The sequence below is a fragment of the Nomascus leucogenys genome, chromosome 6 (assembly GCF_006542625.1).
Source record: "Nomascus leucogenys isolate Asia chromosome 6, Asia_NLE_v1, whole genome shotgun sequence".
Classification (NCBI taxonomy): domain Eukaryota; kingdom Metazoa; phylum Chordata; class Mammalia; order Primates; family Hylobatidae; genus Nomascus; species Nomascus leucogenys.
Genome location: NC_044386.1, coordinates 29017988 through 29033440, shown reverse-complemented (window position 1 = coordinate 29033440; position 15453 = coordinate 29017988). Strand labels below are relative to the sequence as shown.

The window sequence follows — 15453 nt, the reverse complement described above, 5'->3', positions numbered from 1 at the left end:
AAAACTCCTGCTCTGTTGCCCAGGCTGGAGTTGGAGTGCAGTGGTGTGATCTCAGCTCACTGCAACTTCCACCTCCCAGGTTCAAGCGATTCTCCTGCCTTAGCCTCCCCAGTGGCTGTGACTACAGGCTTGCACCACGCCCAGCTAACTTTTGTATTTTTAGTAGAGATGAGGTTTCACCATGTTGGCTAGGCTGGTCTCAAACTCCTGACCTCTAGTGATCTGCCTGCCTCGGCCTCCCAAAGTGTTGGGATTACAGGCATGAGCTATTGCACCTGGCCTTAGGAGTGTGTTATAACTTTGTTTTTTTTTTTTTTTTTTTTTTTTTGAGATGGAGTCTCACTCTGTCGCCCAGGCTGGGTGCAGTGGCACAATCTCAGCTCGCTGCAACCTCTACATATCTGGTTCAAACAGTTCTCCCTGCCTCAGCCTCATGAGTAGCTGGGATTACAGGCGCCCGCCATCACGCCCAGTTAATTTTTGTATTTTTTAGTAGAGATGGGGTTTTGCCATGTTGGCCAGGCTGGTCTTGAACTCTTCACCTCAGGTGATCCGTCCGCCTTGGCCTCCCAAAATGCTGGGATTACAGGCGTGTGCCACTGCGCACAGCTGTGTTATAACTTTTGATGAAATCCTGTTACATCTCTTATTTGCCAGCTGTTACTTTAGATAATAACATAATATTTCTTTTCGGTAGCAATATTATTCCTCTGCTGTACCACCTGGATCTTTAGATTTCCCAAGAGGCTAAAGAAAGGTATAGCTTTTTACTTTAATACTTTTTTTTTCAAAAAGTCTTATTGACTTTTATATTTTAATTGGACATAATGAGTTATTAATCTCAATAACTTTAAATAAATATGTGTGTGTGTATATATGTATACGTATATTTTTTCTTTTAAGGCTAGTCAAGTGAAGAAGCAGTGGGAGTGGAGAAGGAACGAAGAAATCTGTAACTGGCTGTGATCAATTACTTGTAAAAAACCATTACACTCTGACCAGCCTGTATTTTTAAAATATTACAAAAAAGGGAAATGGAACTCCACTTCTTCATTTTCCCTATCTGAGCTCTGGTCTTGTTTTTGATTCAGTATTACCATCTATACCAGAGGAACTCATGAACCTGGCTTGTGAGGCCCTTCAGATTTTGATCTTAGTTCTGCTTCTTTTGGTCTTCTGCCCCACATAAATGTTCCATTTTATTTAGATGGGTCTAGTGGCCCAGAGCATGACGTGGACTCTCTGCCTTCTCCCCTTTTCTCATGCGTGCTGGTGCCTCTTGTGGAGCAGCCATTTTGTTTTCTTGTCCATCTCATCTGTTTGACGCCCCAGCGTTACCTACTTTCGAGTGATTTTTTTTTCTTTTAAATTATGAAGCACATCACATATATGTTGTTCTCCTGTCTAGAACAGATATTCACTGAGCACACGGACCCGGTGCTCTTTATCATCCCCATGCTTAGCACTGATCCGTTCCAGAGGTTTTGAAGAATTGCCTGCCTATGGAGCCTTGTGGGTGGAGTTCGTGGCACTGAAACAAATTCAGGGAAAGAGATGTAATCTAACCTGACCAGTGTGGCAAGTTTTTCTGGCTTTAGTAGCATTTTCTTCTCTCTGCTAGTGAGGTACCTTACAGTTTCTCTTTTCGAAACACTGAATCCGCAGGTCACCTTCAAAACACTCTGTGTGTTCCTCCAGGATATAAAATTTGCTTTTGTGAAAGAGTCATTTTTCTTGAGATAAGAAATAGGGAAACAAAGTGTCCTGGGAATTGGTAGAAGAAGATGGGGGCAAACAGTGTGCTGACATTGGTATTTTCTGCTCGGCTGCACAAATAACTTGGGAATGCCGTGTTGTCACACGGTTTCCCTTTATCAGACAATATAGACAGTTTGCAGCTTTATTGGTTTTGGAACATCCGTTTAATCTTCTAACCGTGACAGCCTCTCAGAGCTTCAGTGCTCATGACATTAAAACCCACACATTTTCGGGGGCATCACTGTGCATGGTGTGGATTTTTCCCTCCAATAAAAACGAATTACATTGTGTTTCTGACAGATGAATGATGGACCACTCTGCAAATGCAGCGCAAAGGCAAGACGCACAGGAATTAGGCACAGCATTTATCCTGGAGAAGAGGTAACTGGTTTGGGTTATTATGTTTGTAAATGCCGAGAAGCCAGAAGTAGACAGATGTTGTTGCTGTTCTGTCCCCCATAAATGAAATAATACCATCAAAATTCTCTTCATATTCCCTAATAGTCTCTGTTACTGATAATTGCAGAGGAAAGCACTTGGGTTTTGGGGGCGGAGTGGGGAATGTTCTCAAGGAAACTTTAACAAAAGTTTTAGTAGTTTGATTATTTAAAATAGGCATGGTGTATTTGATACGTGTTTCCCATTTTAAGTATTCTTCAGCTGTACATATTATAGTTTTATGTTCCATCTTAAGCGGCTCTGAATGGCCCTGGAGCAACACTCTTACTAAAGTGCTCTGAAGCGCATGTCTTCTCTCTCTGGTAGTCTGTCTTTTCCACCAAACTGAATATATATTGACTATTTTACCTGCGTCTCCACCCTTGGTTTATCAGGGACCCTCTAAATAAGTTTAACTGAATAGGTAGAACACTTTTGCATTGTAGAGTCATATATAACTATCCCTTTCAATTATTGTCCCTCATTTGTTCCCTTTATCTTTTATTTTTGTAAGCTATTTTTATTAATCCCAGGATCCTCACTTTATAATTCAGCACATTATATTTAAACATAGTATACGTAAAACATTAATTTTTATTTAAAACTTGTTTGAGGGCTCAACAATAATGGGAATAAAGACTATGAGATGGTGCCTGATAATTTGAAATACTTGCATCACTTCTGCTCATTTGTCTTTGAAAGTTGGCAAGTGTAGCGAGGAATTTGTGGGACAAGGTGGCATCTTGTGAGCGTTTGTGCACATGCCTCAGGTTGGGAGCTCTGAGACGTTGATGAGGGATCAACACCTGTGACAGGAAAAGAGCAGAGGTGGGAACTATTCACCTGTGATGTGGGTCTGATCAGGCCTGGCTTGTCAGAATTTTTGTGTGTTGTGCCGGAATGGCTGCCATACCCCCATCTCTCTCAGTCCCCAGGGCAAAGTACCCCAGGAAGGGCACGACCTTGGGAGAGGGGGCTCTGCAGCTGAGGCTGACCCTGAAGGAGCCAATAGCTACAGGCTGTGTGCTGACTACACAGTGCACATCTGGACAGCAGGCCCTTCCTTGAAGGGAGACTAGATGGGCAGTGGTGCCAGCTAGGGACCTGTAGGCAGGAAAGGCAGGTGACAGTTTGGTCTCCTGGAGGAATGGTCCCATTTTGGGGGCTCAGCATGGGTCATTGTATCTGGCTAGTTGGATGTTTGGCAGCGGAAGTTAGCTTAATTATATAGCTTAGGCTTGATAAGCGGGGTCCATGCTATCGGGCTCATGTGAAGCCTCCTCTGCTACTGTGGTCACTTCATTCATGTGCCCCTCCTGTCGCTCTGGGGTGGCTAAGGACAGAGGGTGGCTGACACCAACTGCCCCAGTCATTTTGTCTGCTTGGTACCTCTTGCATGGTGGTGCTGTCTGACGGACCTCCATGTGTGAGATAGAGCTCATCATGCTCCCTTCCATTTGTCCACCTTCAAGTCTCTACCCCAAGACCTTCTCATCCATCATCTTCCAATCTTTCTTCTTCTAGGCCCCTGACCAGCCAGCATGGCCACTTGCTTCTGCCCAGGAGTCCATCTATATTCTAACTTCAGGCCACTTCTCTTTCCACACAAAGTGGATGACCCAGTACACTGCCTGAAACTCCACCCCCTGGGAGAGATTTCCCCACAGCGCTGTCTCTCAGAGCCATCCCAGAGTGAGGCTGTAGTGCCGTCTGTTTTCAGCTCACCCACTCTTGCCAACTGACCCATTTGTAAACCAAGCTTGGGCTTTTTCCTCTGCTTTCATCCATACATCCTTAGTCATCAGCTGAGGGAGGGGAGCTGGTGCAACAGTGGTGGAGCTGTGGGGATCCGGGCCACATGCCCAGGCAGCTTGTTTGTGCCCTTGGCTCCTGGGTATGCTTGACTCTGGCAGTACCACTCCTGCCTTATGACGGATTGTTGCTGATGCTGTATTGCCTGGTGGGACTGACAGAATTTACCCTATGATGGGTGGTTCTGGCCACATGTATATCTGGTGTGTATCTGGTATCTCTTGGCCAGGCCTTACATATCTATCAGGGCCCAGTAGCACATCTGGAGTATTTTTTCAAAGGCACATAATTCTTCACTATAGATGGCAGGTCTTGCTCCAGAACGTCAGGGACCAGCATTGTGATTCTCCCAATGTGGCCTGCCACAGATTCCTTTTGGCATCTTTTCCCACCAACACTGTAGGATCTGCCAAAACATACGGCCCCAGCAGCAGGGCTGCTTGTACTCTAGCCTGGAACAGCTGAGGCCGTTTCTCACATGGGCTGTCCTCAGTGCGGGCAGCTGTTGATGCCGTTTGCGCCACTCTGTAAGCGGGTTGGAGCAGTGTTTCTAAATGTGCATTCTCTTGCCTCCTGAGCCTGAAAAGGCCCACTAGGTGTTGTGCTTTCTTCACTGTAGGAGGTGGAAGATATAATAATTGTCTTTTACTTTGGAGGGGATGTCTTGGCATTCCCCAGACCATTGGACTCCTAAAAACTGTGTGGCTGCGGCAGGCCCCTGAATCTTTGTAGGGTTTATCTCACATCCACTGTGGTGCATGCATTTCACTGAGGTCTCTAGCCTGATCATCATCATGTCAGAGGTGTAATGGAGCAGTGTGAGGTTTTGCAGCATGCCCCGACCATCGGGAGCTCTTCGGTATTATGAGTGACACAGCCCTGGGGCAAAACTATAAATGTCTGTGAACCATTCTGATCCTCATTTCTGATTGGGATAGAAAATAACCCATTCACCAAATCATTTGCCATATACTTTATATCTGCTCCAGCTAAACTGCAACACCTGGCCTGACAGCTACAATCAGAGCTCCTGCTTGGTTGAGTTTGTGGTAGTTTGCAGTCATCCTTCAGGATCTTCAGGGGCCAGACAGGTGAATTAATTGGAGATAGGACCGGTACCATCTCCCCTATATCCTTCAGATCCTTAAGGGTGGCACTGACCTCTTCCATCCCCACAGTGCAATATTGGTTTTGATGCCTGGGTTGACGGGGGTGGTGGTAATTTCGTTTCTGCTTGGCTTTCCCATTAGGATAGCTCTTATTCCACATGTCAAGGACCCAATGTCGAGTAGCACATTGGGTCTGCCAAGAATGTCAATTCTAGTGGTACATTCAAGGACCAGGGAAAGGGCCACTGGGTAGATCTGTGATTCAGTAGACCCACTGCAAGTCAGAACTTGACCAAGATCCATTTATTACCTTGGCCTCATATGCTCTATTCTAACTGGGGCACCACAGTGATGTATCCAGTCTCCAAGTATCAACGATGATTCAGATACTGCATCTAACATGGCTTGAATTGTCTGTTATTCCTCTTTTCCCAGTGTACAGCTCCCCAGCTAAATGGCCATAAGCCCCTTTGGGGAATGACAGGGTTATTATTTTGTTACAGGATCCTTCCTTCTGGGATCTGGCCACCTCGTCAGTCAGTGGATTTCAGTCCAAAAAATGTGATCACGTCTGGAACTGGGCAAGGAATAGTGTGACTATTTATTGGAATGACCTGCTTTCAGTCTCTTGGTTATCCATTCTTGGTTTCTTATGTTTGTACAAACTAAGTAGTACTCTTATTGGTTACCCACTTATTTTGTACCCAAGGATACCATGTTCTATTAACTATTTCCATGACTCTTTGTGGGTCAGACCCCCTTGGCTGCCACTTTGGCATGGCTTCCAGCACTTAGTCCTGTCACCTGGCATCTCTTGTTTCAGGATTCTGTCATCCCTATTACTGCTGGTGAGCTCTGCTCTCTGACCACTTTTGTGGTCAGCCCTGGCCTGCAGAGGAGGCTACCACTGATCTTCCTGATGATGTTTGTGCTCCTGTTACCTGCACATTCGTTTTGGTGTGTCCTCTGGGGCTTCCCATGCGACACGATTATTTGGCATATTTTCCAGCCGTAGATACTTTATCCATTCTAACTTCCTTGAGTCCTTGAATTCCTTCCTCCACTGTCTACCACGGCAATTCTGGTATTTCAGCTTTGCTCAGCATGGGCCGTTGCTTCTTCATGCTTTTAGGAGCCATGCTAGTAGGGAGTTCTCAACATACCCTGGTGTTGTTGTATCCTGAGTGCCCCCAAGTCAATCTACTCTTCTCTAAACAATTTTGTGTTCTGGCCCTGTTGATCAAGCGCTCTCAGCATCAGGTCCTCTGCAGACTTCTCTGGCTGTTGCCACATGCTAGTTAGTTCCTGCAATTCTTTTGAAATATAATCTGTTTCCTTCTAGCACCTCACCAGTTGGGGCCCTGAAATGACCCCAATTGTAGGTGTTGTCCAGGAGGGGAGACTGGTTGAGGGGTGCGTGAGGGGGGATAGTGTTGCCTTGCGAGTTCTTCCATTGTCTTCTGGCACAAGTGAGTGGTTGCTCTTAATTGGGAGGGATGTGCCATCTCTGCAGTCAGATGATATAGAAGAATCTGGGGAGTCAAAACCTAAATGTCCCCATTTCAGGTTTCCTGGGCCCTGACTGTGGCTAATTGTCTTTGAGGCTTGGCCACTCTCACAGGTAAGCCTTAGGCTTGGTCCTGCCTTTCTGTGACCTCCCACTGTAGGTAGTGAGAGTTTCTTCTGGCTTTCACATCTGGTTTCTAATCGTCTTTTCTCCTCTGCTGTTATACTTCTATAGTGCAGTGGTTCTCTAAGTTAAGGCTCCCAGCTGAGACTCATACGAGCTTCACCTGGGAACTTCTTAGAAAGGCAGATTCTCAGCCCATCCCAGCCACTGAATCAGAAACTGGGAGTGGGGAACAAGCAGTCTGAGATTTAACCAGCCCTCCAGGTGATTTCTGGGTACACTAAGGTTTGGGGACTGTGGTAGAGCATCACTGGTGCTTAGCGACAGCCATCCATCCCTGAAGGATCATAGCCATTGTTCTTGTAGCTACCATTTTCTCCACAGTCTTAAACACCTGGGTGTTTGGCCTGCTTCCAGGGTACAGCTTCTAATTCACCATCTTTAAAGTTTAGTTGCCCTGACATCTGGTGCCAAGGGGCTGTCTGTGTTCCACTTACCACCAGCGATGGCGTCTTCATTGCTTGTTGGGAGGTGATTGAGCTCCAAAACACCATCTTATTTGCTGTTTTCTTGGGTCACTCCTAGTACCAACAGCCTCATCTTGGGTTCTCTAGAAGCAGATGCCAAGATGGAGTTTTGGGTGCATGATGTTTATTAGGAATCAACACCTGTGAAAGGAAGAGGGTGGAAGCAGGATTGGACAGAAGGATTGGCTGAACTGTGAGTGAGGCCCATCAAAGCTGCATTCAGCCTGGGGGTGATCTGTGGAATGCATATTGCCCGTTTGAGCTGGGCTGAAATGGCTGGGCATTTATACCTCTGCCTTGCTCAGGACCTGATGTGGGCCATGCCTGAGGTCAGAGGAGGGAGATCTGCAGTGGAGAGAGATCCTGAAGGAGCTTATAGCTGGAAGCTCCCTGCTGTCTGTGCCCTCCACAGCCAGGCAGCAAGTCCCTCCTTGAACGTGGGTCTGTGTGTACAGCACCATGTCTATCACAGGTGCACCCAGTGATGCCATCACAACTGATGCTGTCACAGCACACTTCTTTTGCTGCCTTTGTTCACCTTTTCCCGTCTTTTTTTTTTTTTTTTGACACGGAGTTTTGTTCTTGTTGCCCAGGCTGGAGTGAAATGGTGTGGTCTCGGCTCACTGCAACCTCCACCTCCCGGGTTCAAGTGATTCTCCTGCCTCAGCTTCCCAAGTAGCTGGGACTGCAGGCATGCGTCACCACGCCTGGCTAATTTTGTATTTTTAGTAGAGACGGGGTTTCTCCACGTTGGTCAGGCTGGTCTTGAACTCCCGACCTCAGGCGATCTGCCCACCTTGGCCTCCCAAAGTGCTGGGATTACAGGCATGAGCCACCGTGCCTGGCCAGCCTTTTCCCATCTTAAGATCCATGCATATTCTGTTCCACCACCTCTCATGCTTTCTTCATTTCTGACCTTTTTGATTTTTACTCAGCATATTTATTCCTTCTAGCTTTTTAAATTTCCTATTAACAATTACTGCTGTTAGTTCTCAGATTAATTTCCCCACTTTTTTTTTCAGTTTATTCATAAGTATAACCAAAGGTCAGTTATTGTGTTATTTTACAAGTAAAAGGAAGATGGTCATAGGATTCTAGATCTAGAAAGATCCTTAAATCTTGTAGTCTGAACCCCTTCTGGAGTATACTGTAAGTGGCATATTGTGGCTGTAAGATTAAGGGTAGCCATACCTTCATTCAGGTGTCTCACAGGGATGATACTCCATGTCAGCAGTGTTGTCCGTGTCAGCCTGTGTCAGCAGTCTACAACTTAGCCTGGAGATTTCCAGGAGACAAGGCCACCTAGGCACAGATGCAGCTTTCATAAGTCTTAAAGCAAAGTTTCCCCTTACAAGAATACTTTAAACTCCTTTTAGAAAAGAGACACCTGGTAACTGACCTGGACTGAATACAGGTATAAGCAAAGGAAAAGGATCCTCCAAACTTGAGAATGGTCTCTGGATGAAGACCCTCCTGGTGACTTGGTCATCTAACTCCCTGGCTATATCTGGCCTGCGTCTGCTGTCGGTCGTGTAAGAGAATAAGCAGAATAAACTGCTTGAGCATCGGTTGATGACTAAGACTTATCTTTGAGGAGAATCAGATGGAAAGGGAGGAGTCCCTCCTGAAAGAGCTGGTTAGTTAGGTCCACTCAAAACACGCCAGCCACCAACATGACAGCTGGGGATGGTGATGGGATTTGCATAAGCAGGTGAGTAATGGCACTCATTTCTATGAGAGAATCATGACAGAGTGAATGGGAGCTATCTCTGATCCAGCTATTGGGTGAGCCCTATGGACTCTTCCACAGTGGGTCTGGCAGTTTTTATTCGGCTTTCTGGCCAATTGCTACCTTCTGTGTGCACTTTGTACCTCTGCTATGGAAATTGCCACCAGGCACCTGCCAAAATTATTCTTAAGATCCTTCCAGGCCCATAGTAAGGGGGGACAGGCTCCCAAGTGGAGGAGGACTGTCTGGATGTCAGGGATGCCCTTGGCTTCAAGAGCTGACTGCCGGCTGGTATGTCTCCAGCCCTTGCTGTGCCAGCGGAGCATCTCGGCCTGAAGGATCCTGGGATTGTGACACCATAGGCCAGGAAGTCTTAGGTCAGGTTTATCTGCAGAAAGCCTCTCTGTTGTTGTCTGCCAGTGGGGGAATTAGAAGATGATCCCCTGCAAGTCTGTACAATCACTGAAGGGCACATTATCCCCTCTGCACTCCTGATGGGACTGCACAGCTTCTCCAGGGATGTGTTCCATCCTCAGATGCCTGCTGGGTGCCACATACCCCAGTCACATGGGCTCAGTTCAGAGTCGCATCATTTGGCCTGGCTGATCCATAGGCCTTCAAGCTGTGGAATGATGATCCCGAGTGCGCGGGGTTACCATTGGTTGCACTGCAGGCATTACCAGTCACCACCTGGGTCATGGTTAGGACAGTGGCTGTCACCTCCACAACCTGCTCAGATGAGGAGGCATGCCCCAGACACCGTGGAAGTCTGCAGAGAGGTTCACTCTTTGACAAGGACAGAAATTTAGAGCCTCCTCAAAGACCTGATGAAGGGACTCAGTGAGAAAGTTGTCACTGGCTGTACTGTGTGTATCACACAGGAAGTGAACTGTAACTCACAGACTGAAAAATATAACAGTTGGTAGCTATCTCCAAAGATGGTAAGATCTCTCATGACTTCAACACCCAGTCAAGGTTATCCAGGAAGCACAACTTGATGGGGCTGTGGGCATAGAGCAGGCAGCCATAAGCTGTCCCTGTCCTCTGCTGCAGTGGCTGTTTATGGCTTGGAGAATAGCACACCTCAGCATGAACGTCCCCATCAAGGGCTGAAAGTAGCTGGTGTAAAGTTCAGGAAAGAACATTTAAGCATGTTTCAGTGGGTTTATGCAGCTGCCACCTCCATGGGACTGGGGCACCGCTGGGAGAGCCCTGTATAGGCCACCTTGCAGCCAGATGTTTATGGTTTTCTTTTTGTTTTTGTTTTGAGACAAGGTCTCCCTCTGTTACCCAGGCTGGAGTGCAGTTGTGCAATCTTGGCTCACTGCAACTTCTGCTTCCTGGGCTCAAGTGATCTCCTGCCTCAACCTCCTGAGTAGCTGGGGCCACAGGCATGCACCACCACACCAGGCTAATTTTTGTAAAGACAGAGTTTTGCCTTGTTGCCCAGGCTGGTCTTGAACTCCTGGGCTTAAGCAATCCTCCCACCTTGGCCTCCTAAAGTGCTATGATTACAGGCATGAACCACTGTGCCTGGCCCTACTTTACAGTTGTTTTTAAGGTGAGCCCCATCATAGGCCAAACGAGCTCTCTTGGTCTCCGAAGTTAATCAGGCTCTGTGGCCCCTTGCCATGCTGGAAAATGCCAAGACACAACCACCCAACTAAGTGTTTCCAGCTGCAGCTCACACCTCTCCCAGCCCCAACTTGACACCTTGTAGCCAGAGGTCTGACACCTGGCATCACTCTCCTTGGCCTCCCCAGGCCCATCAGCCACAGGATGAGACCCTCTCCAGCTGTCTGCAACAAAGGCAGAGCTACTTCTACTGGCAGCTGCAATAAAGGGGACTCCCAAATGGGCCCATCTCCGGCAAGCCTCATGAGTTCCTTCAGACCCTCCTTACAACTGACGTGGCCTGCTCACCCACCGACCCAGATGGAAGAACACCAAGTCTTCATCAAGACCCCCCCATGTGTACTAGCAGTCCAGCGGGTGTCCCCCTGGTACCCTCATGGATGATAATTGCTCATTTACCAAGTTCACAGTATTTTGGAGGCCCCAAAACCTCAGACATTTACGGCCTTATTGGTCATCCTTGCTTCACCAGCACCTGAGGAAGTGGCTGAGAGCTGGAGCATGGCCAGCCCTTTTTTATTGGTCTAGGTATGGCAAAGCCAATACTGTTCTTTCCTACCAGTCTGTGAAGGAACAGACATAAAACCTCTTTTGTTAGATGTGAATCTAGGAAATACAATATATTTTTAAGTAAAAATACTCTTGCTTTACTTGTAAACTGATTTTCGTTTTTTTCCCCTCAGGCCATCAAGCCCTGTCGTCCTATGACCAACAATGCTGGCAGACTTTTCCACTACCGGATCACAGTCTCCCCGCCTACGAACTTTTTAGTAAGTTTCTAAAGAATCACATGCATATCATTTAAAACGTAAATAGAGTAAAATGAGAATAGGCTAAAGTTATTGATTCTGTTCTTAAATGTTCTTACTTTGAAAAATATTTTATTTTTATGTTGAGAAATTGGCCTTTTTCACAATGATGTTTCTTTCAGCTTCCTCTTCACTATACTACTATATCTTTTTTCATTAAATATTGTTGGCATCACTTAATAGCCAAATTCATAATAGTCAACAATGTTGGCGCTATGGAGTGGGAAGAAAACATACAACACTTCCACATCTCTTAAAAATTAGTCAACAGCGGCCCGGCACGGTGGCTCACGCCTGTAATCCCAGCACTTTGGGAGGCCGAGGTGGGCGGATCACAAGGTCAGGAGATTGAGACCATCCTGGCTAACACGGTGAAACCCCGTCTCTACTAAAAATACAAAAAATTAGCCAGGCTTGGTGGCGGGTGCCACGGTGAAACCCCATCTCTACAAAACATACAAAAAGTTAGCCGGACATGGTGGCGGGCACCTGTAGTCCCAGCTACTCGGGAGGCTGAGGCAGGAGAATGGCGTGAATCCAGGAGGCAGAGCCGAGATCGCACCACTGCACTCCAGCCTGGGCGACAGTGTGAGACTCTGTCTCGAAAAAAAGTTTTTTGAAGAAATGCCAAACTGTTTCCAAAGTGGCTGTACCATTTTTTGCTCATTATTTTTTTCTTTTTTCAGAGGTGAGATCTCACTTTATTGCCCAGGCTGAATTTGAACTCCAGTCTCAAGTGATCCTCTTGCCTCAGCCTCCCAAGTAGCTGGGATTACAGGCATGTGCCACTGTGCCTGGCTCTCTTTTCCTTTTATTTAATTTCGACCATCTTTGTTAAGTTTTTCAAATATAAATTAACAATAATATTGGCAAAACAAATAATATATATTTCAATATTCTTTTGCTCCCCCTCTTTCCAAGTTGTTCTTAATAGATAATGTTTAAAAGAATGAAATCTAATATCTGTGTTAGAAATATGTCTTATGGGTCATCAATCTTAATAATTACTGCCATATTTAGCATTTAAGTTTAAAAATGGCTGGGCCTGGGGGCTCATGCCTATAATCCCAGCATTTTGGGAGGCCGAGGTGGGTGGATCACCTGAAGTCAGGAGTTAGAGGCCAGCCTAGTAGAGATGGTGAAACCCCATCTCTACTAAAATACAAAAATTAGCCTGGCATAGTGGTGCACGCCTGTAATCCCAGCTACTTAGGAGGCTGAGGCACGATAATTGCTGGAACCTGGGAGGTGGAGTCTGTAGTGAGCCAAGATCATGCCACTGTACTCCAGCCTGGGCAACAGAGTGAGACTTCATCTCAAACACACACACACACACACACACACAATGTTGGGTTATAAGAATGGCATAAGGAATAGAGTCCCTCATGCTTAGATTGATATATGTATTGTTTAGTTACAAATCCAATTTTCAGGGAATTAAGGCCTCTGAACTTGTATGGAAATTGATTTGTTGCAGTGTTTGGTTGGTTGACTTCTTGGAGAGGCTGGGAATAGAGCTATGAGGGGTTGACCTTCTGGCGCCCGGAGGCCTTTCAGAGACTTCTAGGCTGTTGCTAGTCTCCACTTTATGATGCTGGGTCTTTTTCCACTTTACATTTGAGTCAGCTGTGTTACTACCTTGCTCCTGCTAGGACTTCTGTTAGTTCAGAAACATAGTTCATTGGCCGGGCGCGGTGGCTCACGCTTGTAATCCCAGCACTTTGGGAGGCCGAGGTGGGCGGATCACGAGGTCAAGAGAACGAGACCACGGTGAAACCCCGTCTCTACTAAAAATACAAAAAATTAGCCGGGCGTGGTGGTGGGCGCCTGTAGTCCCAGCTACTCGGAGAGGCTGAGGCAGGAGAATGGCGTGAACCCGGGAGGCGGAGCTTGCAGTGCGCCGAGATCGCACCACTGCACTCCAGCCTGGGCGACAGAGCGAGACTCCGTCTCAAAAAAAAAAAAAAAAGAAACATAGTTCATTAAGAACAGAACTGGTAGCATTGTGAGATTAAATAAAACAAGTTCCTAGAAAATGAAGCTTAATATAGTCTTTTATTTATTTATGGCACCCATAATATTACATCATTCATTGTCTAAGTACATAAATATTATACTTACTATCTGAAGCCAGAGAATTTCATGTAAAATTAAACTTCGTATAAAGTTCTCCCTGGTGTCTGAAAGGAAGTCCTTATGTTCTATTGGTTACTTTGTGTCCTGATGGATTTCTGCACATGCAAATCGTGTCATTTATTTAATTTGGGGTTCATGTTTCTGTTTGCTTTTAGACTGACAGGCCAACTGTTATAGAATACGATGATCACGAGTATATCTTTGAAGGATTTTCTATGTTTGCACATGCCCCCCTGACCAATGTAAGTATGTGTCAGTTGGCTGCTTTTCTCTTTCCTTGTACCTCCTTTATCCCTTCTTTCCAAAAGTAAAAACATTTCCTGTCATCTGACTCCTAAGAAACATTTCCTCTGCATCCCTCTGTACCGTAAATGAGCTGCAGGAAGTCTGCAGCAGTGCATCAGGTGGCAGTGTGACATCTGTGCTAATGAGTCACAGGTTCGGTCTGCATTAAATGGTGTAAGTAAACGTGTCAGAGTAACATTTTGAGAGTGTGAAAGATTGGAAAAGGAGGATAAACTGTGGAGTAATGTGTTAAAGCTATTTTGGGTTGGTTGTCCTTCAAAAGAAAGTTTTAAGCAGAAGCCATTGTTTAGTCTCTGAGCAAAAGAAACAGAGCTTATTCAGAACGTTTGGAGCCTGAATTCATGAAATACATTTTCTGCTTTTGAATCCCAGGAATATGTCTTCAAGAGACTTTGACATATGGATTAATGATATTTTTATACAGGTATTAAGTCAGCTTTGTTTGTAATTGGTTCAAATGGAAGTTCCTGATCCGTGAGTCAAAATCTTTCCATCTCCATGCTGGCAGTCCCAGGAACTGTCTTTCTTACTTCATATTGCAGCTGGACGTAGAGTGAATTGGCTGGCAGTGGCACAGGAAAAGATGTGTGGCAGTGTACTTGACCCAGTACAGATGCTGTTGTAGAACTTACTGAATTGTAGCTATTGTATATCCACATCAAATAGAATGTTCTTTAACCTTTTCTGGTTTGGTTACATGAAATTACATCTGCAATTTGAAAAATTATTTTAGTACCGTTTACTTCACAGATGAAATTCTGTTCCATTGGAGAGTACAGTTAAGACTCAAATCTTTGCCTTACCTTAGCCCTTTTTGTCATTCTTTTTTTCTATATAAGTAGATATGATTCCATAGCAGTGATGCTAATTTAAGACAAATTGTTTTCCTAATGAGATTTTCTTTATTTCACAGTATTTTTTATCCTAGAGAATTTTCTTTGAGAAGATGATTACATTGTGAATGTAAAAATAAAATCATTTGATAATATATATTACGTTTTTCTTCGGGGGGACCATCTGTTCACTAATGTAGAAAAGCAATAATATGGGCTGGGTGCAGTGGCTCACGCCTGTAATCCCAGCACTTTGGGAGGTCGAGGTAGGCAGATCACTTGAGGTCAGGAGTTCGAGACCAGCTTGGCCAACATGGCGAAACCCCATCTCTACTAAAAATACAAAATTAGCTGGGCGTGGTGGTGTGCATCTGTAAACCCAGCTACTCGAGAGGTTGAGGCACAAGAATCACTTGAACCCGGGAGGCAGAAGTTTCAGTGAGCCGAGATCATGCCGCTGCACTCCAGCCTGGGCAGAAGAGTGAAACTATGTCTCAAATAAATAAATAAATATAGAAAACAATAATATTAGGCCATTCTTAAATAATCTTTATGGAAGTGTACTAAGAGGTTTCTGAATTTTCATGATTTCTCTGCTTTTTTTTTTCAAGTGTCATAAACTTTCAAACCCTTTGTTACACCAAATCTCATAGCCTTAGAGTTGATAACTCTGCACCCCTGATCTACTGCCTATCTCTTTTTTCCCCACAGAGGGCTTATAAATACACAGA

The 15453-nt window shown here is 45.5% G+C and overlaps 1 protein-coding gene across 6 annotated transcripts in view; it reads left to right on the top strand.

The window, feature by feature from the left end:
• Window positions 1-15453, top strand: part of DROSHA (drosha ribonuclease III) — a 131181-nt gene that overhangs the window by 25771 nt on the left and 89957 nt on the right. For all 6 annotated transcript variants that reach the window (XM_030813937.1, XM_030813941.1, XM_030813939.1 and 3 more), the window contains 3 exons: window positions 2059-2139; window positions 11322-11408; window positions 13739-13825. In XM_030813937.1, coding sequence (XP_030669797.1) covers window positions 2059-2139; window positions 11322-11408; window positions 13739-13825 — 255 coding nt within the window. The remainder of the gene's footprint in view (window positions 1-2058; window positions 2140-11321; window positions 11409-13738; window positions 13826-15453) is intronic.